General features: G+C 62.0%; 2 protein-coding genes across 4 annotated transcripts; one reads left to right on the plus strand and one right to left on the minus strand.

The window, feature by feature from the left end:
* The first annotated feature begins 6,034 nt into the window (after positions 1-6,034).
* GAST (gastrin) lies at positions 6,035-8,252 on the plus strand. Its single transcript, XM_073326200.1, has 3 exons — positions 6,035-6,097; positions 7,289-7,504; positions 7,982-8,252. Exons 2-3 carry the CDS (start codon positions 7,291-7,293, stop codon positions 8,104-8,106), a joined length of 339 nt encoding a protein of 112 aa, XP_073182301.1. The 5' UTR covers positions 6,035-6,097; positions 7,289-7,290; the 3' UTR covers positions 8,107-8,252.
* Positions 8,253-9,775: 1,523 nt separating this feature from the next.
* Positions 9,776-26,707, minus strand: HAP1 (huntingtin associated protein 1). Of its 3 annotated transcripts, none has more exons than XM_073325755.2 (15): positions 26,560-26,707; positions 21,461-21,537; positions 21,068-21,184; positions 20,607-20,707; positions 19,997-20,105; positions 19,609-19,687; positions 19,066-19,196; positions 18,844-18,918; positions 18,486-18,614; positions 18,045-18,115; positions 17,560-17,766; positions 16,645-16,958; positions 14,257-14,475; positions 13,505-13,610; positions 9,776-11,870 (listed from the first exon to the last, which is right to left on the minus strand). In XM_073325755.2, exons 1-15 carry the CDS (start codon positions 26,705-26,707, stop codon positions 11,384-11,386), a joined length of 2,370 nt encoding a protein of 789 aa, XP_073181856.1. In that variant the 3' UTR covers positions 9,776-11,383. The 3 variants fall into 3 exon arrangements, with proteins under 3 accessions (XP_073181856.1, XP_073181857.1, XP_073181858.1); XM_073325756.2 differs by having other exon boundaries at positions 18,486-18,608; positions 26,560-26,684; XM_073325757.1 differs by lacking the exon at positions 13,505-13,610 and having other exon boundaries at positions 11,732-11,870; positions 26,560-26,684.
* Between the last annotated feature and the right edge of the window lie 796 nt (positions 26,708-27,503).

Consider the following 27,503-nt stretch of genomic DNA (forward strand, 5'->3'; position numbering starts at 1 on the left):
CCTCCCTTGGGGGCCCTGCTTGGGGGAGGAGGAGACCTGCCTAGGGGGGCTGTAAGGCTCTGTCTCCATTGGGTGTTTGATCCCTGCTAAGTACAAATGGTGGGTGCAGTTTTCCTGGGGTTGGGAAATGAGATGCACCCCGTGGTGGTAACTTGACTGCACAAGTGTGAAATCAGGTCTCCCAGTGACATGTGTGCCCCCCCAAATGCGAGGTTTTCATGTAAGAGTAACGTATGGCTGCCAGACATGAACTTCAGGGAAATGGCTCACTGTTACTAATAACCTCTTCCAGGGAAAAACCACTGGGCTGGGGCTCTTGTTGACACTGCTTTCTGATCTATAAAGAAAGCATAGAAGGTCTTCGTTAAGGGCTTTTCACCTTTAGAAATTCAGGTCTTTCATGAGGTGGAGAGAAGTGATCTTAAGCTTGACTGTTTAAAACTCTACCTCAGAGTCTGGCTTCATTTAAGTCAATGGGACTCAGTGCTCATAAAAGCCTGTTCTCCTCACTGTGAAGCCCGAGCCATGATCCCTTCTGGCAATGCTGATCCTGATTCTGCTGCCGAGCTTCCCTGCTGCAAAAATCAGATACGTCAGTTAGGGCTTAGCTCCATGGGAAAGGGAGTCCAGTTATACCGGTATAATTAAACTGATAGAGCTACACTGGTCTAACTCCCATGTAGACGCTCTTATTCCTGTATAAGGGGCTTTCTGGGGGGGGTTTCGTTTGAACCCTTTTCCAAGTGACAGCAAGTTTCCCCTTTAGACAAGGCCTTAGACATGGGCTCCAGTGCTGCTGTTCCAACACAAGAGGGAGCCACTTGCACACCGGAAGAGAGGAATTCTGGGACTTGATTTTCATGTCCACTCTGATCCCCTACACCTGGGTCTGTGCTCTGTCAACCTGTCTGGGGAGAGGGACCAGGCTGGCTGCTTTTGCTACCGAGGGCCTCTGGGAACTCACCAAATGGGGACAGTGCAGGTGGCCAAATATTTACTTCCCTGCTGATGAACCAAGGGGAAATAAGTGTCACTCCTCAGATGCATCCAGTATCACAGGGACTTTCCAGCGAAAATTGACAGAGGGTGACAGCAGCACTTGACTCAAGATCAGCGGAAAGGCTTATTTAGCCCAGATCAGCAGCATTAGGGGCCGCTAATTGCAGAACAATTTGTTTGTTGCCTGTAGGAAACGCTCCAGGGAGCAAGCCATCGATTGGGGCGAAGCATGAGCACTTGATACCTTCCCCGCCAGGTAGATCCTGTTTGCCCTGGGAGCCAAACGGGAAGGGATTTGTTTAAAGAATGTTTGCGCTGCTCGGAGCCTGTTCTGAATGAGGCCACCTCCAGATGAGTTAGGGGGCAAGCTGTGAACCTCCCAGGATGCACCCAAGCCAGTGGCAGTATCCTTGGCCATTAGCTACCCAGCGATACCTGCTTTAGCTTGGCACGTCAGCGGGCTTTTCTTCCTGACCTTAGCTGTGGGTCAGCTCATATCTTAATGCACAGGCAGAGCCAGAGGCTGGGAGCCCATCTTCTGTTCCTGGGTCTTTGTCTCACCCTGGAAAAGAGGCTTCATCTCCCTATGCTGTTCTGTGAGGATAGTGATACTGCCCCACCTCAGAGGGGCTGGTGACATCTCTCGTCTTAGCCCGATCCCTTTTCACAGCACCTGGCTTTGGCTGCACCCAGCTGTGTGTCTAGCACCGCAGCCGGATCTGTCTCCAGTCTTTAGTTTAAATGAGCTCCAAATCCAGCTGCTGCGGACACGCTCGTTAGCAGTCCAGGTTAGTGTCATGCCTTGCAAACACCATGGAAATGGGGAAACTGCTCTGAGAATTGGTAACATACCAGTCCTGGGAGCAGAGCAGAGACGTGCACCAAGACAGATGCCCATTCAGACTATTGCCTCCCATGTCCTGAGTCTGCCTGGAGCTTTTCTCCCTAATCCCCCCCAAGTTAACACCTCCTCACCCCTCCACCCGATCCAATTGCCAAGCCTCTAATATCCGTGTGGGGAAGGACACAAGTTAATGCACGTGGGCAGCCCTGCCACCTGCGACCCCGTGGTCTGTAACTTCTCCAGAATCCCAGGCAAGCCCTTGTCTCTTTGGCCAGGTCCCTTAAAAGCGGGGAGGAGGCCCTCAAACAGCGTAGCGTCGATCGTGAGGGCTAAACAGGCAAAACCAGGCCACTATTTTTCTTCCTCACGTGTGCTCCAGTGAGAGGCCCTGTCCCAGCGAAGTACCTCACTTAGGGCAGTGTGCAAACACAGCACACGCCTTGAGGGGATGAGCCTGGAGCTGAAGAGAGGCTGGAGGATTGCAAAGCAACGAGCTGCGCGGCCCTGGCCGTCAGGCTGGGAATGAGCCACGAGGCCTGGCACTTCCCTTAATGGCGCCTTCAGCCGCAGCTGGCATCTGGTGGTGGTGGGGGCTGAAGGATGGGTCTCCGCAGAGGACGGGGGAGGAATTCAGGCTAAACAATGGTTGTAGCAAAAAACAAAATCCCTCTCTGGTGGCACAGCTGTGGGTGAAATCCTGCCCCCACCGACTTCAAAGGGGCTTTGCGCTGAGTGGCTCCAGGCTTGGCGAGTGAACGGCCCACCCCCGCTCTCCATCACTGCTTCCTTCAAGGGCTCAGCGTCTCCTTACACCCGCGCCAAATGAGTGGCAGGACAAGCAGCTGGCTGGAATCTTGCCCTGGTCTCTGATCCATGGGAGCAGCGAGTGTGCGGCAGACCAGGGTGGCCCAAAGGCCTGGGGGGGCCGTTCCTCGCCGTGGCGGGTGTGGCCATGGGGGCGCTAGCGAGCAGCCGGCTCGCTGGGCACAGGTGAGCACGGGGCAGCTTTGCAAACCCCTGGCTGTGTCCTTTAGCGGGTTGCGTCAGGGCAGCTGGGCAGCAAGCGATTCCCTGCGTTCGGAGGCGGGTTTGTCCTGCATGTGAGCAGGGCGGGCACCTGGCAGGGCGGGCTTGTACCACTGACTGGGCACAATGCAGGCCCAGCCGACACCCCGTTGGTGTCCAGCGTGTGACATGGGGGTGTGGCAATGGCAGGCAGTTGTCTCATGGGGCCGGTGCCCACAGCCTACTGCCCCCACTTTCCCGGCAGCCTCTGCAGAGAGGCGGAGGAGGGATGGGGTCCCAGAGGCTGTGTTGGATCATATTAAAGAAGTTCTGTATTAAAATCACAAATGAGTTTGATTCCCCAGAGTTTAAATTCCAGGGTATTACTAATTAAGAGGTCTCTTGGTTTTTGGTACTTTCTCTCCCTCTCTGTGTGAAACTTGCAAGCTGCTAACTGTGTTAGTACATTCTAAGACAGAGTCTGTTCTCAAAGCAATTCACAGAGAGAGAGACTCAAAACAATACTCTGTAACAACAGAAACGGCACCCAGAGACTCCCCACCCTTTTGTTGTATTAACAATTGTGATTAAAATAGAGATAGAGGATGTATGTGGATGGATGCTTGGTGTGGATAATAACTGAATGATCAGGGAGGTGCCAGCCTAAGAATCCAGTGTCCATCGGCTGAAGAAGGCGTCAAGTGGAAATAACCAGAGGACGCCCCCGCCCCGGAGGGCAGACTGGAATCCACCCAACAGCCTCAAGGATGGGAGAACCAAAGAACAAGATAACATCTTGGAGCCGTCAGGAATGTGCTATCTGCTGATTGATTCAGCAACAGCATGATGAAGCAATTCCCATAGACTGGCATAGGAAGAAATTCCTATAAAAATAGACTCTAAAAAGTGAGAACTTTGGGGTCTGATTCTGCAAACCAACTTCCAGGAGCATCAGATGAGCATCTGACAAGGCCCTGCTCCCTCCTCATGTCCAGGCCACCTGGCCAGTGGCTTGGCATGAGCAACTCTAAGGCTGGTAACTATGATAACAACCTTGCAGAACCTGTGTTTGTATGAATGAATGTGTGACTAAATATGAGATTGAATGGCATGTTATAGCTATAACTAACTGCTTACTATGATTCTTTCTGTATTCACAATAAATGTGGTATTTTGCCTTTTTCCCTTTAATAAGATCCTGCTGGTTTTTATTTTATTGGTACAACAGCTGCGCTCACTCCAGAACCAGAGGGAGGAAGGGAGCTGGGGAAACACACGTCACACGCTGGCTGCTCACACTGGGGCCCTTCCCCCCGACCCTCTGCCCCCCCGCCCCCGCTCCCGTGGTGATTAAGTGCACGGCTGGCGGCGGTGCACCGACCGGTGGGTGCTCTGCGGTTTGTGGGCTCCTAGCACCCACCTGGGAGCAGCTCCAGGGGCTTCGCTCCGCGTCGATTCTCTAAACAGTTGCGTGGCTGTAAGTGTGTGGCTCACCCATTGATTGCCAGAGTCAACAGGCCCCCGGCTGCCTTGAGTCCTTAAAAACGACCATTTGAAAAGGTCGCTGGGGAATTAAAAGCTCATCTAGGGCTGAGCCCACCACCCCATCAGCTCCCAAAGGCTGCTCTGCTTCGCAGGGTGCCCCGCCCTGCAGGCTCCTCGCCGGCTGCCCTGTGTGGTGCTGGGCTGACGGAGGGGCTCTGGTGTGGGCGTTTCATGCCCGGCGTGGACTGAAATCACCGGGGGCAGGTGGGTTTGTCACGCTAGAAAACACTTTCCTAGTGGCAGCCTGCTCGGCACCCTAGTGCTCACTAGCGCCCCCCCCCATAGCCCCCACCGCCCCCCTCATGGAGCGTGGACGCCGGCGGGACCCACCACTGGAGCCCCCGGACAACGCACCGGGTTGGGGGGGCTGCAGTAACAAACCCACTTTGTTCCCAGGCAGCCAAGTGACCAGGGACACATGTGAGCCACCCCCTGTGCTCGAGGGGCACATGCTTCCATTCCTGCCCTAATGGTGCTTGGCATAAACCCCCCTCTTTGTGGGCCCAGGGCACCTAGCCCAGCCCCCCCCCCCCCCCCCGGCTCACCCTGCACACGCCAGGAAGCAGCCAGCCTGCCACAGGGCACAGCAAACTAAACGCTGCCGTGGGTGTGCACAGCCGCACCGCCTTGGGGCCCGAGCCAGGCTGACGCGAGCTTGGGGGTGGGGGGGCAGGCGGGGGTTTGCACAAGGGTTCTGGTCCAATGCCTGGTCCCCACCCCTTACCCACTGCTCCCCACAGTGCCCGGTGGGTGGCTTCGCCTCGCCAGCTCTGGGACACGCCAGGCACGTGAGCCATGGTGCCCTATTTCGCCGGGGGGGTGGCCGGAGCTCAGTGGCCGCAGAAGCGCTGCCTGGCTGCGAGTGGCGTGCGGGGGTTGGCCACGAGCCGGCGCATGGCACTGCTCAGCGGATTGGAGCAGGTGCCCCCTGCTTTTGCCTTTGCCCAGGACACCTGGGTCCGTGCCACTGCAGGGACATGTTACTGCACCCAGCTGAGCCAGGCCTTATGGCTCAGCTGACCCACACAGCCATGGACCCCCGCGGATGGGCGTCCTGCCGCCCCTGCTGAGGGCCCCGCCCTGCGCCCTGAAGACGTGGCCTGGCTCAGCTGGGTGGGGACAGGGAGCTGGGGTGGTTCCCTGTTGCGGGGGGAGGGGGGGGAGTTAACCTGCCATGGGGCCCCCTTTGCCGGGAAAGAAGGCAGTGTGGCTCAGTGGGTACCTGGGATTAGCCATCAGGCCACCTAGGGGCGCTTCTGGCTTGGCCCCTGCTGGCGGGGTGGCCTTTGGCAGCTCTCACAGCCTCTTTTCTCAGCCCTGGCTTGGCGATTTGGGGGGGGTGAGAGGGAAGCATCCAGCACAATTCCCCTCCCCCACTCATCTCACTGGGAGGGGAGCACTTGGGCCCCACTCTAATGGCCCCTGCCTGGCCACAGCCTGACGGGCCTTTCGGGATGGCCCAGCCGAGCTGCGTGACGCCCCCTTCCCCACGCAGCGCGGCACATGGCCTGTGACTCCCTCTGCACAGCCGGGGGGGCGGAGTTGGGGAGTCCAAAGGCGGGGCTTCCTCCCATGGGGGTGGAGCCTAGCCCCTGCACCACCTTTAAAAAGCAGGGGCTTGTCCCCTGGCTTGACAGAGGTGAAAATCTACCCAGAGGTGACACCTGATTCCTTTGTCTGCTCGCTGCCGCCCGACTCCAGCAGGTGAGAGCGCTCGGGCGCCCAGTGCACGCTTGTGGGGGGGTCTCATGGCCTTGGGGCACTCGTGCTGTTGGGCACCTTTGTGCCGCACGCTGCCTCTCGGGGCTCCTTTAGCTCCCGGCCCATGTGTGCTGCCCTGCTTCCCCACCCCAGCTACTTGTGTCACTGGCAACTGGCCAGTTCCCTAGGTCTCTGGCTGGTTCAAGGCAGGTGCAAAATCCTGCTGATGGGGCAAAGGGAGGTGCTGAGCTCCCCCTCCCCTCCCCCGACCCCATGTGTCAGCTTGCCAGGGGCTGGCTGCTTAGCCCACAACCTGGCAACTGGCCCGTGCCTTGGTGAGGGTGAAAACGGACCAGGCATAAGCCATTAGCTGCAAAGGCAGAGATGGGCCAGGCCTGGCAGCTCATTCTCCAGGGACCAGGGCACGCTTGGCCCCTGCAGGGCCCCTCTCGTGTGCTGGGGCTCCCAGCTCCTCCCTACGGCTGGCCACAGCCCGCTGGCCAGCTCCTCCCTCTGCTGCAGCCTACAGTTGCCTCGAGCTCCCTTTGCCTGGTGCTGCCCCGGCCCTGGCTTGGTGTGAGCTGGTCAGCTGCGGGCACCAACACCCCCGCTGCTAGTGTGTGGAGTGGGCTGGGACGGGGGCACAGACCCAGGGGGACTGCACGTGTCACTCCTCACACCATGGCGTCTGGGCTTGCTCTGAAAGCTCCTGGCACTGATTGGGGGGACCCTGCCCTGACTCTGCCTGGATCAGCCAGGGAGGGGCTCTATGCCTGGGGCAAACTCACCCCCACTCTGCCCATCAGGAGTGCCTGATACCCTGCTGTATTTGACCCACACATCACCAAGTGTGTGTGTCACTGGGAGGGGAGGTGGGGGGGGCCTCTGTCCGCCCTGGCCGGGGGGAGCAGGTTATGGGGCCATCTTAGGGCGTTGCCAAGTGTGAGGCACAAAGCGCAGGCCGGGGACGAGCTTTGGGCTGGGCCCAAAGTGCCAGCACCCCCCAGCCCAGCCACCTGTGGGCACCCTGCCCTGGGTCCTGAAGCAAGAGCTGAGCGCGCCCTCAGCTGGGCAGCCTGACCTGGGCTGGTGAGCCCCAGCCCTGCAGCCACCCCTCACCGCTCTCGGGGAGGCTGCTGCGGCACGACACTGTCCCAGCACCAGCCCCCAGCAGCCCCGTCTCCTCCCTTGCAGCCATGAAGGTGGAGCTGTGCCTGCTGCTTGCCGTCCTTGCGACCCCCGGCCTCGCCAGGCCAGACGCCCGCCAGCTGGGCAGCGCGCCAGGCCCTGAGGAGCTGGCCCGGAGCAGCAGCGGGCCTGACCCTGACCCTGTCCGGAGAGACTTGCTCGGGGCCCTGTCTCAAGACCAGAAGCACCTCATGGCCAAATTCCTGCCCCACATCTATGCAGGTAGGAGCTGCAGTGGGGGCCAGGCACATGCCAATCCTGGCCCTTAAAGCCCTTTTGTAATTGCATGCCTGACCCCCTCCTCCTCCTGGCTGTTAAACCCTCTTGTATCACTCGCCCCACACACAGGGGCCCCTGGAGCCTCCACTGCTGGGCAGCCACCTCTGGGGTGGGACACGGCTGCTGTTTACACACCCTGTGATAGTTTAGGGCAGGACATGGAGGATTCCACCCCACTGCGGGGAGGAGGCAGGTTGGCTGCCCCACCCCGATGCTGCTGGGCTGCGGTTCAGCTCAGGAGAGCATTGCCCACGCTTGGCCATTCCCTCACTGCTGTCTTCAGGTCACCGGGGGGCTAAACAGCTGACGGGGTTGCCCCTGCCAGGCCCCCCCCAGGGCACTTTAGTGCAGGTTAAGGGGTGAAGCCAGCTGGCTCTGGGCAGGGGGGTTAACCGGGGTCTCTGTTCCCGCTCCCGGCAGAGCTGGCAAACCGGGAGGGCCACTGGTACAAGGACAACGCCCTGGGCCCCCTGCACGACCGCGATTATCCCGGCTGGATGGACTTCGGGCGCAGGAGCCTGCCCGCTTCCAATGAGGCCGCCTAGAGGAGCAGCAACCTAGGTGGCCTGGCTCCGCCCTGCCAGAGGGGGCGGGGCCAACACAGCAGGCTCCGCCCTGTTACAGAGTTTGAAGCATCTCGCCCTTGATCTTGTCTTGAAAGCCTTTGGCTGCTGCTCCCCAATAAAATCTGCTCCATGTAGCCCATGCGGTGACTGTTCTCAGATGCAATTAGGCCACAGCAGGACACCTGGGTTCTGCCACGTCCCCTCCCAGGGCTGGACGAGCGGCTTTAGGGGCTGAGGACACAGCTGTAAAAGGCAGCCGGCGGCTGTTCGGGCAGCGTTCCCACACACCCCAGGCAGGGCAGCTGATGTCTAGGCCGTCAGCCCCACCTGGGTGCCCCGGGGGGTTTTGCTCTCCCTCTGAGCTGGACCCAACTCATGGGGGCGCTGGGACCAAGAACTGGCTTCCACCCAGAGACTCCCCGCCCTGCTTTGCTCCTGGGAGGGGATGGGGATGGGCAGCTCTGCCCCCACAGGATCATGGTGGAGCGAGGAGTCAACGGGGGACAGCGGGTGTTTGCTGGGCTCAGCTCGCTCCGGGCAGGCAACTGCAAGCGCCCTAGGCCACCTCGCCTCCTTGGCAGAGGCCACAGGGCACAGCAAACTAAGCGCTGCCGTGGGTGTGCACAGCTGCACCGCCTTGGGGCCCGAGCCAGGCTGATGCGAGCTTGGGGGTGGAGGGCAGGCGGGGGTCCAGCCTGGGGCTCCAGGCCCCTCTATGGGCACAGGGGGGCAGCCTGCAAAGGGATGAGCTGGTGCCCTAGGGGCCAGGTGAAGATGGGGTAGGGAAGCTGAGGGGCATCAGAGGTCCCAGCCCCAAGGGGGGCAGGGGTGAGAGCAGCAGCGGGCGGAGCCAATGTGGGGGTGAGGTCTGGTCATGCTGCAGCTCCCTGGCCAGCCTGGGACAGCAAGGCCAGATGTGGGGAGGGAGGGAGGGATGCTTCCCCCCTACCCCGCCCCAGGATAGGGCTCATCCCCACCAGCAGCTGCCCTCTCCTCTGCCCCATCACTTTTCTTGCCCACTAGCCCTGCATGTTCAGGGCTCCCTAGTCAAGGCCTGATGCAGGAGAAGTTCTTCCAAAGAGCAGAATGAGTGGTGAGAAAGCCTGACAATCCCGTGACTCCAGGAGCTGGGGCTGAAGGAAAACAATTGCAAGACTTGTAGTAAAATTGCCAGCACTGGCCCCTGGCCCTAGACAGGGTGGAGGATGCCAGAGCTCAGCTGCTGGGCCAGTCCTGGCCAGCTAATTGCAGGGGGCAGGGGATCATGCTTGCAGGGGTATTTCAATCAATCCCTCCAAGCAGCTCTCAGCCACCCTCAGTGCAGGGGGAGCTGCTTTAGTCCAGTCCCCTGGGGGTGACATGGCAGCACTATCCCTCCCCCGGCAGGTCCCTGCAGCGTTCACCCGGGCTGGTGCCTACACGCCTGGCTCCTGCCCCATGGGGCACCACCTTTGAATGGCTGCAGCCAAACAGCTGACCCCCCCGTGCCCCACCTCACGCCTGCTTCACTGAGCCCATGGGGGCAGCTTCAGAGACCTCCCCACTGCCGGGATCTGGTCATGGGCAGGCCCAGCCGTTGCTTGAGGGGTCAGGTCACACAAGCCCCCGTCCCGCTCAGATGGCACCACGAACACCAGGCCAGAGCCACTTCTGATTACATCACGTTTATTTCACCAGAACGACACAGCTGGGGAGTCGGGGGGGGAAGGGGCACAAACTCCAGGTAGTGCAGAGACTTATCGAAAACAGCAGGACTTGCAGCAGCAGCTGTGCATGGAAGAGCCACACCCCCAGCAGCATGCAGGCCCCGCCCCCTGCTGGGAAGGGGCGGGGCCTTCACACCCTAGCTTAGTTTATTGATACAAGACAAAATAGCTGTTGAAAAATCTCAGTGTTTTAAAAAGACAGGTCGGCCCGGGGCCATGCGCCGCTGGGGTCGAGTACAGCCCAGTTCCAGGGACTCGGGCCAGAATTGCTTCGGCAGGGCTGGGCATTTGCTATTGTACAATATTAACAGTACAGCAGGGCCCATAGGACAGCCCAGAACATCCTGCATTGACCCCGGCCCCTTCAGGACAGCAGATTTCCTCTCCCCCCAGGGCCTAGGCCTCAGGCTGTTGGGAGAGGAGGGCCTGGCCTGTCCATAAGAGTCACTGCCCCCTCTCTGGCTGGAACAATATTGCCTGTTCCTCATCGAGATCCTAAGCCCCCCCCACCCCATTGACAGCCACGGGACCTGGCCTTCCCCACCGCTGCGCTCGGCTAAGAGTGAACGTGGGTGTAGGGGGGAGACCAGGCAGCGGTGGGAGCCACCCACACCACCTACATGTAAACCAGAGACCTGAGCCCCTTCCCTGCCCGCTGTTCCAGGGGCAGACACCCCCCACCCCCAGCTGTGCCCGCCTGCCGCGGCTGAAGACACGTTCAGGGCTCAGGGAGGGAGCTAGAGCCCCTAGGAGCAGGGGTTGTGCCAGCTTCCCTCCCCAGAGCTGCTGCCCCTCGGCCCCCGAGCTTCCAGACCTAGTTTTGTGATCCTGACACGACGCCCCCGGAGCAGCGGAGGCAGAGATGCTGCCATCCTGGGGGGGGAGGGGGTGTGTGTCTGGAGAAGGACAGGACAGTGGATCATTGCAAGATTGACAGGCAGCACAAGCTGCCCCGCAGCCCCCCAGGAGTCCCCCAGCCCCCATGTGCACTCAGTGCTCCCCCAGCCATGCACCTGCTCTGAAGAGACCAGAGCCAACCTCCCAGCCCAAAGCTAAGCTCCAGCTCAGCAGAGTGTCCCTGGCCTCACCCCCTTGGCATGGGGCACACGGGAGACCTGCTGCACCTGGGGGAGGGAGGGACGGGGGGCTTGTCATGGGGCAGCCTGAGCCACCCTGGGGACACGTCCCCTATGCCCAGGTCAGTGGCAGAGAGCCAAGATGCCTATTAAACGGCAGCCACTGATGCACTGGTCGTCACTGCCACTCAGAAAACGGTCACCCCACCCACATCACCTGTGGGGGGCCCCTACCCAGGGGACCCACTAAGTGCCTGGAAATAAGTTAAGAGACAACAGAGCAGATCCCTCTGCAGAGTCCAGCTCCTGCCAGCAGCCAAGACCTGGAGGGATCATCTCCCCCCCACAGCTGGCTCCTGGCTGGAAAGGGCTCTGGGGAGGGGGTGATGGGGAGGCCCACGTTGCTCTGCAGGGGTCATGTCCCAACCAGGAGGCTCACAGGCTCCCCTTAGCAGCAGAGTCCCAAGAACCAGCTCACGGCCGTGTGGTGGTGGCGGCCGGTGTCCCAGCGGGCTGCCTGGCCTCTTCTGCGCCGCGGAAGGAGGCCTCTCCTCTGGCCACCACGTTGTCCAGCCTGAGTCTCTTCAGCTTCTCCACCAGGTTCCAGCTGAAGATGTTGCTCTTATTCTGGGATCCGCTAGGCCCAGGGGCCCCGCTGTCCTCCAGCCCGGCAGCCCTAGGGAAAGGCTGAGCCAAGCCTGAGCTGCCCAGAGACCTTCCCCCCAGGCTGTCCCACTGCTCCCTCAAGGGGGAAAGCCAGGAGGGGGGCTCCGGCGCCCGGAGCGCAGCCAGGGCGTTGCTCGCTCGCACCGAGGCGGAGATGCCGTGCTCCAGCAGCAGAGTGACGAGCCTGAGAGGCGCAGCCAGCGGCCTGGGGCCAGGATCCGGAGCCTGGGGCAGGGGGCCAGCGGCACTCAGCCTCTCAAAGGGTCCACAAGAGGGCACGACTGTATTATAAAGACTGGGGGAGGAGAGAGGGGAGAAAGCTGGTCAGTACAAGGAGGTGGCAGGCCCACAGGCCCGGCCTGGCCTGGCCTAGGAAAGAGGAGCTCTCACTCTGGGCTGAGCTTCCCCCCCAGTGCCCTGACCTCTGGCATGCCCCCACCCCAAAGCTCTGCTTTGGGCCAAGCTCCGGACTCCTGGGTTCTACTCCTGGCTCTGTCCCTGACTTGCTCTGGGACCTTGAGTCATCTTGAGCCCCCAGGGGCCCTGACTGTCCAGGTGCCACGGGGTCCCTGCCCAGCACAGTGTGAACAGTTTGACCCAGCCAAGCTCCACCCAGTGCCAGCCCATTGCCAGCACTGAAGGGATTTGCCCCCCGTGCAGCCCCAGGAGAGAACTGACGGAGTGACTGGGTCTGTTTGGAGAGTCCCTGGCTCGGCCCTAGGGCAAGGAGCTTCCTCTTTCCAGGCACTGGTCCAGTTAGCTCGTTTACTTAACGAATCCTTTACCATTAACCTGTGGCAGCCAACACCCCCCCTTAGCCAAGTCACACAAGGTGCTGCGAGCCCACAGCAAGTTTAGGACCCCCCTTGCCCAGGGTAGGGCAGCACCTCCCGCCTGGTGCAGCCACGTTAGTCTCTTTAGGCCTAGAGAGAAAAGGGAGGGGGGTTAATGGCACATCCTGTGTCCCAGGCAGCTACTGGTTAGTGGGTTAGTGAGTGCTCCCCAGAGGCAGAGGCTGGACCCAGGCTGCTCCCTCCACGTGCAGAAGGGGCTCGACCTACACACATGGAGCATGGCAGTGCCAGGGCACCGGGCAAGTTGGGAATCTCAGCTCAGGGGGGTCTGGCTCCTGATGTCCAATTGCTCATTCATGTCAGTCAGTGCCAGGTCTCTGCAGAGATCTGACTCCTAAAGCAGCACCTGGGCTGCACAGAAACCCCTTCATCTGATGGGAGGCAACAGGTGCCCGTTCCCTCTTGCTCCAGTGCCGGGCCCAGCTCTGCCGGGCTTGTCAGCCCACCAGGAGCAGCCACCCACTGGTTCATTAGGGAGTGGGGATTCTTAGCAAGAAGCCGGCACGGCAGGGATGCCCGGGTTTGCCAGTTCCCAAGCGCAGCTGGGAATCAAGCCAGGCACGAATCCCCCCCACAGCTGTGGGGGATGCAGTGGGGTACGTAGGGAAGAGCAGCCTGGGCCAGCCTCTGCAGTCCAGCGGTAACCCCACTCACACCTCGCAGCCTGCAGGGGGGCAGACTTGGGGGACGGTGTAGTCCTGACCCAGAGCAGGGGCCAGCTGGCGAGAGCCCCCTCGTCACCTCCCAACAGCTGCTCCCTGCTCTGTAAGCCCCCAGGATCCTGCCAGACAGGCAGCTGGAGGGATCCTTCCTGCAGCACACGCCCCCCGCGCTCAGTGTCTGTGGGGCTGCCGTGCCCGGCTCTGCCAGCGTGATACGGGGACTCTTACGTTCGCACCGAGCCCCTCAGAGCGTCAGGGGCTGCAGAGGCGCCTGCCCCAGGAGTGTCGCTGCCTAGAACCAGGAGCCAGTAAAGCAGCCCGGGGGGCGGGGGGAGAAAAGGAGACAGGTTAGAGGGGATGATTGGCTCACAGGGAGACGATGGGGATGGAGGGCAGGGCCCTGGCCGCCTTACCTGGGCGTCACCATGGTGATCTCCTTGCTGGGGTGCAGGATGCGGCAGGTGGTGATGGTGAAGGTGGATGGAGTCTGGGGGAGGTTGTTAATGGAGGAGCGGAACACTGGCACGGACAGGAGACACGGGGTTAATGTATGGGTGGGGGATGGACAGACCGACCGACCTGGGCACCAGAGACAAAACCCGGGGCCCAGGGCTCTGGCTACAGCACGACACAGGCCCCCAGTGAGTCAGCAGGGAATGGGCGCAGGGAGACCCCGGTGGGCTCTGTAGGGCTCCCAGGGGACCCCAGCCGGGGGCAGATTTGAGGACCAAGGCTGATGTTTCCGCACAGCAGACCAAGGGCCCCTTTGTACACACCAGGCTGAACAAGAGCAGCTCCCTGGGCGGCTGGAGCGCCTCACAGGGACGGTGGCAAGAAAGTCTCTCGGGCCCTGGGCTGCCCAGCAAGAGACTGGAGAGAAAGCCAGACACAGAGCGTCCACACACAGATGACCGAGACAAGATGGACATGCAGACAGACATGGGAAGGAGACACGGCGGCAGGGGTCCTGGGAGCACCTGGATGGGTTGGAGCAAAGGACGCCAGCCTTGTTGCACCCCAGCAGGGGGCATGGAGAGTCCCGCTAGCCAGGCAGGGCCAGGCTGACACCTGCCTGCTGCTGGCTCAGGGTCCCGTCAGGGCAGGCTTAACCCCCCCCCCCCCCACACACACACACACACACACCCACCCCCCGGCCCTGGCTCACCACTGGAGCAGCCGTTGGCTTTGGAAGGCGTGGACGCAGCAAGTGCCGGGAACACACTCAGGTCCACGTCATCCTCCTCAAGGTCATTCAGGTTGTAGACCTCCTCCAGGTCTACGTCCAGCTGCCGGAAGTCTTTGGTGAGCACACCAGGCCGGGGGTCCAGGATCCCGCCCAGGTTGGGCTTTGCCAGCTGCTGCCAGTGGTGGAGAGTCACCGAGCCTGGGGACAGAGACCCCAACCATGCAGATCTCCAGCCCTTCGCTCCGTCCCATGCTGCCAGGGGCCCCAGTGCCCAGAGCTGCTGACGGACATCGCTAGGGCTCTAGCCCGCCAAGCCACCTGCTGCAGCGGGGGAATGTCCCATGTTTGCCATGCAGGGGACCCCAGCAGTGGCGATGCGGCTCTGCCCAGCCCCTGGAGGGCAGCAGCACTCACAGTGCCAAGCATCACCCCAGCTGGCTCCTGGGGCGGGGGGGGCAGACACACTGGTGGGAGAATTGGGTCTTAAAATGGACTCAAATGGTGAGCTCAGCTGGGAGGAGGGAGTGACCGTTCATAAAGGGTCACAATAACCGAATGGCTGAATGGTGATGGGAAAAGGCCGGGGGGGCGGGGCATGGAGACAGACTGGCCTGAGGCCAGACCTCAAGGACTGTTGAAACTGGGCTTGGTAAAAACAAGATGGTGGAACTGGAAATTAAGGACCCAAAATTGGGGTGCTGGGTATTAGGCCTAAGTATGGGACAAATAAGGGGACAGGCTGTTCTCCCCCCCCCGCCCCAAATGCTCTTTGGGGCCTCAAAGACAGACAAGAGAGCAGAGGGTCTCCTGATGCAAGCTTCACCATTATGGCTGCTACATGTCCCCCCCACACACACACCCCCCCTCTCCAGGGACCCTGGGCCATCTGCATCCTAATGCAGAGACCCCCTGAGCAGACTGGGCAGAGACATCGCCACCTCTCCCGGCTCCAGCTGAATCCTGCACCTCCTGGGATGAAACGGGGTTGGACTTTCACAGCAGCCACAAGGAAAGCTCCAGCTCCTGGCTGCTGCCTTCCTCCCTCGCGGGACAGGCATTAACCAGCGAGACCCTGCCACACTAGGGGGGTTTCCTGCTAGAACTCCCCAGCTAAAGGGAGAGAACAAAACGTGTTCCACTGAACACCTCACTGACCCCTTCCACGTCAGAGGCTTTAACCGGTTTGTCTTCTCCTGTAGTAGGAGGATTTTTAGGTTTGTATTTTGTATACTTTAGAATGAAGGATAAAGAAGAATGTAGCATGTATTCAATGTATTGATGTAAGAGTTGACCATATCCTGCCAGCCCCCCTTTCTGAAAGCAGGAAGAAATGGCCTAATGGGCCATTGGTAGAGATGCATCAGCCAGAATCGGTCTCTGAGCTGATTTTGAGGCAGTAACAGACCTTTTAGGGTCACCACTTTGTTGTAGGTTTAGCATTTTGAAATAAGTAAAAGAATGCAGTGATTGTTTTCTCTTGCATTGCAATTTGATGTTCCTGTTCAAATGTTCTGTGTAAATCTATTCTGTTGTGTGAGAGAGTGAGGAATGTGTGTGTTAGAAGATAAGTGTGAAGGCCATCATTGGACCAGATGTTCTAGGGAGGAACGGAGGACAAGCGTAAGGGTGCCAGGAGATTGCAACACACCCCTATTGAAATGTCAGATGGCAGCAAATTAATGACTCTAAAAATAAAACAGGCACCTATCAATGGGGACAAAAGATCTGTAATCAAAACCAGCATAGGATAACTCCCTAAAAAACTTGAAAAATAAAAATTAAAAAAACCAAACCAAGTACTCTTCAAACAATTACAGCATAATGATGCAAAACTCATTAGTCCCAATTTAAAAAAAATAAAAAAAAAAAAATCACTAAAAAAACACGAGGTGCCTTGCCATAAAACTTTGGGTTTGTCCTGCCACTTCCCCAAAGCATTTTGTCGCGACCAACAGAACCCAGCTCCTCCCTACCTGTGATCAACCGAGCTGGCCACTAGATGGATCCAAACTGGTAACTATAACATCGACATGTGGGTGTGTGAATTGTTGTTTTCCCAATAAATGTGGCATATTGCCTTTTCCCCAAAAGAGATCCCGTGTGCGTCGCAGGCTGCGGACTCCGGATGCCCAGCCCTGGACCTCATTCATGGCTGTTTAACGCTGTCCAGTGACGGACTAACTGGGCCAACGGTGTTGCATAAGCCAATTTCAGTTAATACAACACTTAACTCCCAAGGCTGACGCAGGCGGCTCCTCCAAGCGGCTCCCCTTGGGCCTGAGCCCAAACCTGGCCTGTTCCTCACCTCCTGCCCTGGGGCCACCCTCTGTGCGAGATGCCCCAGGCCTGCTTGTTCCCCTCACTCACCTTCCAGGGGCTTGACGATCTGCAGCTTGTCCGGCAGGTAGGAGAGGGAGCCGAGGGAGAAGCCGGAGGCCCCGGTGTGCTCCGAGCTGCCAGAGTAATTGGTGCTGGTGGACAGGATGCTGTCGTTGGGCGTGAGGAACCCACTGGAGCTCTCCACGTCCCTGGCCAGTTGGTTCAGCTTCTGCTCGCGCTCCGTCTCGAAGAAGGAGCGCTCCGAGGCATGGCTCTCCTGGCGGGCGGACAGACGCTGCAGCGCGGCCTCCAGGTCGTGCCTGCCCGGGGTGCCCGGAGTGCCTCGCAGCTTCTCCTCGCCTCTGCCACGGGGAAGCAGGAGATAGAGTTAGGACGGCCCTGGAAGCTCAGCCCTGCAGCTGGGTGTGCCCTGAGGAGGGTCACACCATGCCTCCTGAGCACCACCCCAGAGCAAGGGGCACTGTGCCAGGGCTGTGCCCCACAGAGGTGAGAAGCTGGCTCAGAGGACTAGGGCACAGTCATCTATGGGATAGACCCTTCATCTCCATTAGCCCCTTGCTGGGTTGGGTCCTGGCACCATAGCCAAGGGGGCCACCTGCACTGATCTCACACACCAGCTACATCCCACCGGGCCATGGCTGGCCCCACCCATGTTCCCAGCCACGCTGCTCCAATCCCCCGTCGGGGGTCCTGCTCTGGACCTCACACACCAGTATGATCATCATCAAGGAGACCCTACATAAACCTCCCCAGGAGAGCATCTCTCTGCAGAGTCCAGCGGAGATCAGGTATGGGCTGAGTGTGGCTGTTTGCAGCCCCCCGGTGTCCCTCCCCAGCACAGATCTTTTGGGAGGGGGAAGGGTGGAAGCCCCGACTGACCGTACCCCACTAATGCATGGCACCCGCCTTCCCAGCCACCGAGTGTGGGGTAGGGGCACTTACAGGGCGCTCTCCAGGCTCTCCAGTGCCAGGCTGGCGCTGTCTGACCCGTAGTAGCTGGTGCGGGGCGTGCTGACCCGGCTGCACCCTGCCGAGGGGAGGGCCGAGGACGGCTTGGAGCCGGGCAGGTTCTGGGGTGACTCCGCACGCGACTTGGCTTTGACTGCCTGGTTCACGACCTTCACCGTCTCGAAGACCCGCTTGTAGCTCCTGGGCGGGGACAGCACCCGTCAGCGGGCTCCCCTCCCCCGGGGGCCCGCCTGCCCGGCCACCCCTCCCCCAGGCAGCATCATTGGGGGGTTGGCCACCCCAGCCCTCATCTGCACCCAGGGGACACCCCCTCAACCCCCATCCATTATATGGGTCCACTCAGGGCCCCCACCCCCGGACACAGCAGGCTCGCTGGGTCCCATGAGTTGTAGCTAAGACCGCGCCCTGGCGGCCAGCCGGCTCCCCTGCCCCAGCCCCACAGCAAGGGGGAGACTCACTTGTACTCTGAGGAGGGTGAGCTGTCAGCTCCTTTCCTCATGATCCCTTTGATCTCCGCGGCCAGCGAGTCCTGCAGGCAGAAAGCACGTGGTGTCTCAGTGGGGCCAGCGAGGGGAAACACCAGCAGCCTGGAGCCAGGCACCCCATGGGCACCAGTGCCCAGAGCTCAGCACAGACGCACTCAACATGCCACAGCTCACGCATCCCTCCCTCTCCCTGCAAGGCAGGGCCATGCCGGCTTCCCCCGGGGCTGGTGCAATGGGCCCAGGCAGCCCATTCACGAACGTGGCACGATGCCCAGCTCGCCCTGGGTGGCAGCACCCAGGAGCGCAGCTCCAACACGCCCAGCACCGCCGGACCCACGCATGGGGACAGTGGCAGTGCCCAGGAAGGGAGCCTCCCCCCCGCGCCGCAGCCGGGTGCTCCGGGGCCGTACTCACCACGGGCAGCAGGCTGTACCGGCTGAGGGTGCTGTTGGGGAGGTTCCGGGTGCGCAGGGTTTTGATCTCCTCCTGGGCCTCGTGCAGCATGCCCTCGCACTCGGCGTATTTCTCCTGCAGGTCCTGCAGCTACCCGGGCACAGGACGGGGGTCAGGGCAGGGCACGGGGAGCCGGGCCTGGCACCCCACTGCCCTCAGCATGGCAGCTGCACCCACGTCCCATGCTCTGCACTCCCTGAGGGCGGCGCGGCAGAGAGCGAGTCTGGGCCCGTGGGTGCCAGGGATCAGGCCGGTGGATGGAGCAGCAGCGGCTGAGCGCCGGGGGCCCAGCACCCCCCCCCGCCCCCCAGGGGCTCACCTCAGTGCGCAGCTTCTGCTGAGCCTCCTTCGTCGTGGCCAGATGCTGCTGCAGCTCTTCCACCTCCACGCCGTACTGGGGAGACACGGCGGGTCAGAGCTGCAGTCGCCCCCTCCCTCGGCGCCAACCCACCTCCCCGGCTGCTCCAGCTGGGCTGCCCCCCTCCAGGGAGAGGCCTGGCCGCCAGCCAGACGCAGGGCGCTCCCCGGGCCCAGCACTCACCATGCGGCACTTCTGCTGCAGGTCCACGATCTGGGCCAGGAGCTGGCTGATCTCCTCCTGCTGCCGGGCCGTGTCCTCAGTCTTGCGGGCCAGCTCCTCGGAGAGAGAAACCACCTGCCGGCTGGCTTCAGCTGGGGGAAGGGGCAGGAGGTTAGCCCCACGCAGGGAGCCAGGCCTGGGGGGGGGGCGCCCACCCAGCCCAGCCGTGCCCCATGGAGACCTGGGTCCCGTGCCCCATGGAGACCTGGGTCCCGTGCCCCATGGAGACCTGGGTCCCGTGCCCCATGGAGACCTGGGTCCCGTGCCCCATGGAGACCTGGGTCCCGTGCCCCATGGAGACCTGGGTCCCGTGCCCCATGGAGACCTGGGTCCCGTGCCTGGCGCCCACAGTCTCCGGTGTCTGAACTGGGGAGAGCTCACTGCCGTGCGGGGACTGGCACCCAAAGGGAGGCCACTGCAGCCCCCTCCCCACAGAGCCCCCTGCCCCCCCACAGGCCAGGCCCAGGCAGGGCCCGGGAGGGGAGGAGCCCAGAGCCGACGTACAGAACTGTTCCACGCAGTCCAGCATCAGCTGCTGCTCCTGGTCCTCGTACTGGAAGGTTTCCGAGGCGATGCTGGTGGCCTGGGAAAGAGAGAAGGAGCATTAGCCACGGGGTGACCAGACCCCCCACCCGCACCCCCACGACGGCTCCACAACATGGCCCGACTCTGCAGGGCTTTCGATCAGGAACAGCCCCCTGCTCGCCCCCAGCACCAGGGCAGGAGCAAAGGGGCCCCCAGCGGCCAGCCAGGGAGAGCGGCTGGGACAGAGAGATCCCTCAGGCCAAGAATCCCCCCCCTCCAGCCAGGTCACTGGCTGCCTGGCACAGAGCAGGCTGCCCCCCCCCCGCCAGCCCAGCCTGGCACAGAGCGGGCTGCCCCCAGCTCTCACCTCCAAGCGCAGCTTCTGGTTCTCCTCCTCCAGGCCCCTGAGTTTCTGCTGCAGGGTGTCGTACTGGACGCACTGCTGCAGGGACAGCGAGGACTCGTTCCGTCGCAGCCTGTGGGGCAGAGGGGCCGTGAGAGCCGCAGCCCAGGCACCCGGCACCCTCTGCCACTGGGGCAGGGAGCAGCCGCCCAGCCCCTCCCAAGCATCACCGGTGGGCAGGGCGGCAGCCCGTACCCCTCCAAAACTCCCGCCCCTGGGAGGATGCAGCTTTCCCTGGGCCTCCTAGAGAGAGGGGCCCATAAACCCCCAGCACCACCCGGAGACGGGCCAGGCCCCATCCACCAGGCAGGAGGAAAAGGGACCCAAGGCCCTTCCTGCACTCACCTCAGGGGAGAAGGGGGCAGAGCCACCCTGGTCCCAGGAGCTGCCCCTCAGAGAGCAGGTCCCAGCTGAGGGCAGCTCCAGGACCGGAGGCTTTAACGCTCAGTCACCAAATCTGGGGGCCCAGCTCCGGCCCGGGCAGGACGTGGCTCTGTGGAGCAAGCGAGGCCCGAGCCAGCCGAGGGCAGAGTCTCCCCCCAGCGATGGGAGCAGAGCCCCCCGGGTCACTCACGGCGTGGCAGTGGCTGTGGCCGGCTCACTGTCTTCCACGGTGTTGGTGTAGAGATGGAGCAGGTCATCCCGCATGGAGACTTCGTGCCGCAGCTGGGCAATCTGGGGGGGACAAGAGGGGAAACTGGGCACAACCGGGGGTGAGGCAGGCTGGGCAGGGTCCCCAGAGGGCTCCCACTCATGTGGGGGAAGCAGCTGGGCCAGGTCTCCAGCCTGACTTCAGCCCAGGGTGCTACCAATACATGGGGGAGTTTAGAGGGGCTCAGTGCAAGGGCCCCCCCATCACAGACAGTTGCCCCCTCACTGTGGGCACTGCAGATGGGATGGGCCCGAGGGACCGAGCGCCTCTTGCCCATGTGGGGGCAGGGCTGGGACAGGCTCGCAGGGGGAGCTGGCTCAAAGGCCAGTACGTAGAGCCATGGGGGCCCGGCTTCCCACCCGAGCCCATGGGGGGGCCTTTACCTCCTCCTTGGCCAGCTCCAGCTGGTCCTCCAGGAGCTCATTGCGCTCCGTCAGGCTCCGGTTCTGCTTCAGCAGGGACTGCCCGATCCGGGCTGCGAGCTCCAGGTCCCGTTCCTTCTGCGGGGGGGAGACAGGCTGCTGTCAACTGGGGCAGGCACCCCCGCCCACCCCAGACTGGCCCCTCGCCCCCTTACACACTTCCTCCCTCCCCACCCAGATTTGACCAGTCGCCAGCCCACCTTCCCAGAACTGCTGCCCCATGCCCAGGGCCCTCTTATCCCAAGCCAGGAGCCTCTTGTGGCATTTCTGACACAGCATGGCACTGTGAGTTTGCCACCACCTCTGGGGAGGAGCAGAGACCTCAGGCAAGGAGGGGGAAGCAGCTCCACCTACCTCCTCCAGCAGGTTGGTCACCGCGTCAAGATCATGGTAGGTCTTTGTGATCCTGCCGACCCGCTCAGAACAGAGGACTGCAAGAGCAAGAAAGAAAGATTTTTAGATGGGGTAAGATCCAAGTTACCCGGGAAAGAATTTTCTGTAGTATCTGGCTGATGAATCTTGCCCATATGCTCAGGGTTTAGCTGATCGCCATATTTGGGGTCGGGAAGGAATTTTCCTCCAGGGCAGATTGGAAGGCCCTGGAGGTTTTTCGCCTTCCTCTGTAGCATGGGGCACGGGTCACTTGCTGGAGGATTCTCTGCTCCTTGAGGTCTTCAAACTACAATTTGAGGACTTCAATAGCACAGATATAGGTGTGAGGTCTTTTTTAGGAGTGGTGGGTGAAATTCTGTGGCCTGCATTGTGCAGGAGGTCAGACTAGATTATCATAATGGTCCCTTCTGACCTAAATATCTATGAATCTATAAAGAGGGTTGGTTCCCTGCCCTGTCACATCAGCTCCACCAGCCCTCTTCATCCAAGGACTGCCGAGCCTCCTAGCTCCCCTGGTGGGCGGCTTCACCTGCCACTGAAATGCAGCCACCTCTGGGGTCAAGCCATCAGCTGCCCCGCCGCTGCAGACTACAGCTGTAGGACAGGATGTGCAGGAGCAGGAGTGCCCAGAGAGGCAGGAAGTTGATCCCTGGGGTGCATGCTGGAACAAGGAAAGGGAAGCCAGTGCTCGCCTACAGCACTCTAGAAGCAAGGGGCATTCAGTGGAGCTGACAGGGAGGAAGGGTGGTGCAGTAGTTAGAGCACTGATTGGGGGACCTGCTCTGCCACAGAGTCCTGTGACACCTTGGTCCAGACACTTAACCTCTCTGTGCCTCAGTTCCCCATCTGTCCAATGGAGAGAACGGCCCGGTGCCCTGCCTGCCAGGGCAGGGGCTGCGAGGATAAATGCAATGAAGATTGCGCTGTGCTCAGACACCATGGGAACGGGGCCCAGACAAGTGCCTTAGACAGAGAGCACATTTGTAACTGAAGAGAGGGAGCGCGTTATTTGTGCAACGCACTGTTTGTCTGTGGAACTCACTGCTACAAGGCAGCATCAAGGCCAAGAGCTTGGCAGGGAATACACTTTAGACGTGGCTACTGGGAACCACCGTGTCAGGTTCAGACATAGATCCTTGTACAAAGATCTAACCCCTCACACCCTGGGGCCGCTGACTCCGGGGGGCAAGGAGATGGGTCCCCGACAGGCAGGTAGTGAGCAGAGGGGTCATGGCAGGAGCCACCTGCCAAGGCCTCAGCAAAGCCCAAAGTTAAACAGAACCTCCCAGCCCACCCTTAATGTTCTCCCCCCACACACACTTCACTGGTGACCACACAATCCAGATACTGCACTCAGCCCCTTCCCCATCAGCCACGCTGACCCCCAGCCCCGTGCCTCTGCGGGACACCGCTCCGACTGAGCTCCGTGGGGACGGAGGGAATGGAAAAATCCAGGCCGTGGAGACAGGATTGGAAGCGAGATCCCAGCACAGGGCCAAGCTGGAAACTGCTCGGCTCCACCAGCCAGGCTCGCCAGGCCACGTCACTTCCAATCTCCCACCTCCCCCAGGAGATCAGTTGCCCGTGTTTCCCCCCAGAGCTGTGGGCAGGGGCAGCCAGGAGACTTCACCCGGGTTCCAACCTGGCTCAGCTCACTAGTGCAATGAGCTTTGGCAGGTCCCAGCCCAGCTCCTGCAGGGTTAAGTTCAACTCCGTTGCCCGTCTCCGCTCAGGACAAGTGGGACGGGTGCAATGGACACAGACGGCCAGTTCCCAGCCCACAGCCCAGCTCCCCCACCCCAGAGGGCCCCTGCAGCTGGAGAGGGATGCTCGTGGGTCTGTGCCAGCCCCATGGGCTGTCACCCGGCCTGCTCTGCCAGACAAGCCGGGAACACCAGGCAGGACTATGCGTCCAGCTGCTCACAAGGCTCCCACTGCCTGGCCTCCAGAGGGTCTCAGCTCTTGAGGGAGCACCAGGCTCACAGAGGGGCTGGAGCAGAGGCCAAAGGGTAACTGAGGCAGGGAGCAGGCTCCATAGCCTCCCCTCAGCCACATGGGGCACAGACCGTTCCCCAGCAAGCGCCTCCCCGTTCTGTTCCAGCGTCAGCCGTGGTGGGGGTCTCCCAGCCCTCGCAAGGAGTTCGGGAGGCTCCACTCCCTGGAGGCTGGGTCAGGATTGGCCCTGCTCTGCACATGGAGAAACTGAGGCACCGAACAGGGAACTGGACTTGCCCAAGGGAACACAGAGTCAGTGGCCAGGAGTTGAACCCAGGAGTCCTGGCTCCCAGTCCCCAGCTCTCCCCACCCCCACTACCCAGAGACCCACCTCTCCCTATCCTGCTGCACCACAGAACGGCCCACTCCCACAGGCAGGCAGACCGACCGACCCCTGGCATAACCCCCCATGAGACACCCCCTCGGCTACACCCTGCTGGGTCTCCGCACGAGCCAGCCAGGGCCGATCTGCCCCTTTCTGGCACCTGCTGCACTGAGCCCCCTGCCCAGCTCCCCTCCTGCGTGGGGCGACCCCCCACGCCGCTGCAGAGCAGAGAGGTGCCAGCCAAGCACCAGCCCTGCAAGCTGCCACGGGCCCAGGCAGACGTGGGCAGGTTGCCTAAGCAACAGCCAGCTGCCTGCCGTGCGGACACTAAGCGGCACCAGCGTGTCCTCAGGCCCTTCCTAAGCAGCAGCAGGGAGGCTGGACACAGCTGAGCGCAGGGGAGAGACGCCCCAGGGAGGAAGGGAAGCAGAAGGGGCCTGCACCTTGGCGGTGGGGCCGGGGCTCTGACTTTACTGACCGCGCCAGGAAAACCTGCCAGGGCGCACTTTGGGCTCCTACCTCAGGGACAAGCTAGAGAAACAGCAGGAGGAGCTCCACCAAGGGGCGTGGGGTCTAGGGGTTACAGGAGGGGCACCGAGAGCCAGGACGCCTGGGTTCCATTTGCAACGTTATCACTGACTTGCCAAGCAGGCACTGGGCACAAAGCATCCCAGCTGTGTGCCTCAGTTTCCCCACCTGAGGAGCAGGGACTCTCTGCCTGGGAGGAGTGAGAGGATCAGCAAGCTATCTCCCCACCCAGAGCACTAAGCCTGGCTGACACGGGGCCCAGGGTGCCTGTAAAGTGGGTTAGCAGGAGAAGCTCAGAGATCCCACAAATCTCATTACGTTGCCCCGGTCAGCGGTGACGTATTGGCGATGCATTGCCATGGCGATGCCCAGCCCCGCCAGGCCTGGGAACAGTCTGTCCCGTTCTGCCCAGCTGCTGTCTTGTCAACAACCCGGCTAATCCCGCCCCGGCGCCCCCGGCACTCCCACCCCCTCGGGCGCCACACCCTGCTCCCGACACCCAGCCCGCGTGCGGGCTGGCACGTCCGCATGGCGGGCGGGGGCAGGATCCGAGAGGTCGGCCCCCTCCCCCAGCAGGCCCTCGGTCTCCGCAGGGGACCTCCCCAGCACCTCATCAGGCTGCCGGACCATAATTGGAAATAATTAGAGCGTGAGCTTCGTTAAGGCGTGAGTGAGTGACGGGCGCCAGGCGGCTGCTGGGGTCTGCAGGCCGCGCGGCGAGATACAGACCCCGCCCCCCCGTTAGACCGGGAACGGGCCAGGCATAGGGTGGGTGCCTGCCCCAGCAGTGGGGGCCCCACAGAACCCAGCCCCGGGGGTAGATTCGCTTGGCAGCCATTGTTTGGGGAGAGAAAACCGTCAGGCTTGGGGATGCAGAGAGACGGACACTGAGCCCCATCCCCTGGCTGTGCCCTGCCCCCCGCCCTCCCCAACCCCGCACTGCTCCTCCAGCTCTCAGCCAGCCCCCACCCCCAAGGAGCCCCTGGCCCTGCGCTTTTGGGGGAAAGAATCTTCCCTCTCGGGGTCACTGGGACGCCACCAAAGCCCCCCAGCCAGGGGTCTAGGGCGCCAGCTCAGAGCTCTGTATTCGCCGCACCATCCTGACAGCACATTGGGCCTCTGGCCCCCAGAGCCCCTCAGCACCCCTGGGCCTTCCAGCCGCAGGCCCCGTCTCCCCTCAACGGGCACCCTGCAGTGAGCCAGAGGGGGGACCAGGGCCGCGACTGGGCCCCATGTGACGCCAGCCTCCCTGCCGGGTGGCTGGAATGGGAACGTGGGTGCCTCCCTCATCCCCCCAACATTTCCATCTGGCTGCCAATGCCAGCCCCGGGAAGGGGCCCCCAGCTCTGCTGAGGGGGTCCAGGAAAACCTTCTGCAGGAGGGGAGCCCGCAGCCCCTGCTACTCTCTAGCACAAGTCGGTGCCACACACCCCTCGCCCCAGACAACCCGGCGCCCACCCCTGACTGCCGCCAGCAGCCCTGGACAGACGCAGGGGGCAATGCCGCCAGCCCAAACCCTTGGGGAACCGGCAGCCAGGCCGTGCAGACCCCGTTTGCCGCCCTCCCCTACCAGAAGGTAAGGCCACAACCGAACTCGAGCGGGCTCCTGCCCCTGCCTGGGGAGGGCAGACCCCCAGGGCAGTCAAGGGGCTCTGAGACCCACCCCACGTCTGCAGCACCCGCTCTGCAACAGACTGCTCCGGGCCGGGAAGCCGCCCCCCGAGGGGAGAGCGACAGGGGCACCCTGCCCTGAGGGGCTCCGGCACGGCACAGCGGAGCCACCGGGCCCTTCCCCCCGGGCGGGGGCTGGAAGCCAACCGCGGCAGGGCCGGCTCAGGGGGCAGCTAGCTCGGCAGCGGGCAGCCACCCCACGAACACACAATACCTGTGGGGCCCGGCGCTCCAGGGCCACCGCAAACCCACGGCGGGCGAAAACCAGGCACCAGACAAGCCAGCCCCGCAGCACGACCGCGAGCCTGCCCCAGCGCCAATGCCCAGGCGGGTCCCGCCGTGCCAGAGGAGCGGCCACCCCAGCTGGGGCAGAACACATGGCACAGCCCCAGGGAGGGGGCCTGGGGGATTTAACTTTAGCCGTGTGTGTGTCGGGGGGGGGGTTAATATACAGTAGGACTCAGTTAAAGGTCAGTTTCCCAGAGCACACAGGGTCAATGCACCCCCCACACCCCGGCTCACCCCTCGCCCCAGCGCTCACCTTCCTCCAGCTCGTTAGCGATCAGATCCGGGGGGCCGGCCAGAGCTACGCTCCCGCGCACCTCCTCGTAGGCTGCGGGGCTGCTCCAGAACTCCATGGCCCGGGGCCCACAGAGCCCCCCCACCTCGCACAGCTCGGGGGGAAACATGCAGCCAAGCCCCAGCTCCCGGAGCAAAGGGAAGATGCGGCTCGGGGGGGGGGGGGGGTGTCCAGCCAGCCCAGCTCCCTCCCCTGGTGATGGGGCCCCACCGCTGCAACCCCTATTTATAGGGTCTCCCTTGTCTCTGCACCTGGCTGGGCACATCCCATTCAAGCAGGCGGGGGGGGGCAGAGGAGAGTGGCACAGACTAGACCATCTCCTTGGAAAGCGAGGGTGCCCTGTTTCGAGAGGCGCAGGCCATGCTGGGGATAAAGGGCTCCTGGGGGCAGGGGGCAGTGCTGGGGTTAAGCCTGCATCTGTGGGAGTGGCTCTGGGGGGTCAGTAAGAGCTCCCCCCCCTTCCCTGCAGAATGGATCGGCTCTGACAGAAGCCCGTCGCTCTGCAGCTGCATCCTTCTGCAGGGGCACCTGGCTCAGAGCCGCCTCCTGCAGCGGGCAAGGCTGGGGCTGGCCCCACACCCTCCTGCAGACGGAGAAGCCCCTGCTGCAGAGCCAGCCCCCGGAGGCCAGTGCCGGGAGCCGGGCCGAGGGGACAGGGGCTGCCCCCCCAGGCCAGGGTGCGAACGGTCCCCAGCCGGGAGGGCTCCGCAGATGGAGGGATCGGCCGGAGCTGTTTGAAAATCTGACCCTGACCTGACCCCTCTCCTGGCTCATAGGAGGGACCGGGGGCTCTGTGGCGGAGGGGGGTCCTGCTCCCTGGATCGTTCCCCAGTGCTCAGGGGTGTCTAATCAATAGTATTCTCTGCGCCCAGACCCCAGGGGAGAGGAGGGGGAATCCCGGGCCG

The sequence above is a fragment of the Lepidochelys kempii genome, chromosome 27 (genome assembly GCF_965140285.1).
Source record: "Lepidochelys kempii isolate rLepKem1 chromosome 27, rLepKem1.hap1, whole genome shotgun sequence".
Taxonomy (NCBI): domain Eukaryota; kingdom Metazoa; phylum Chordata; order Testudines; family Cheloniidae; genus Lepidochelys; species Lepidochelys kempii.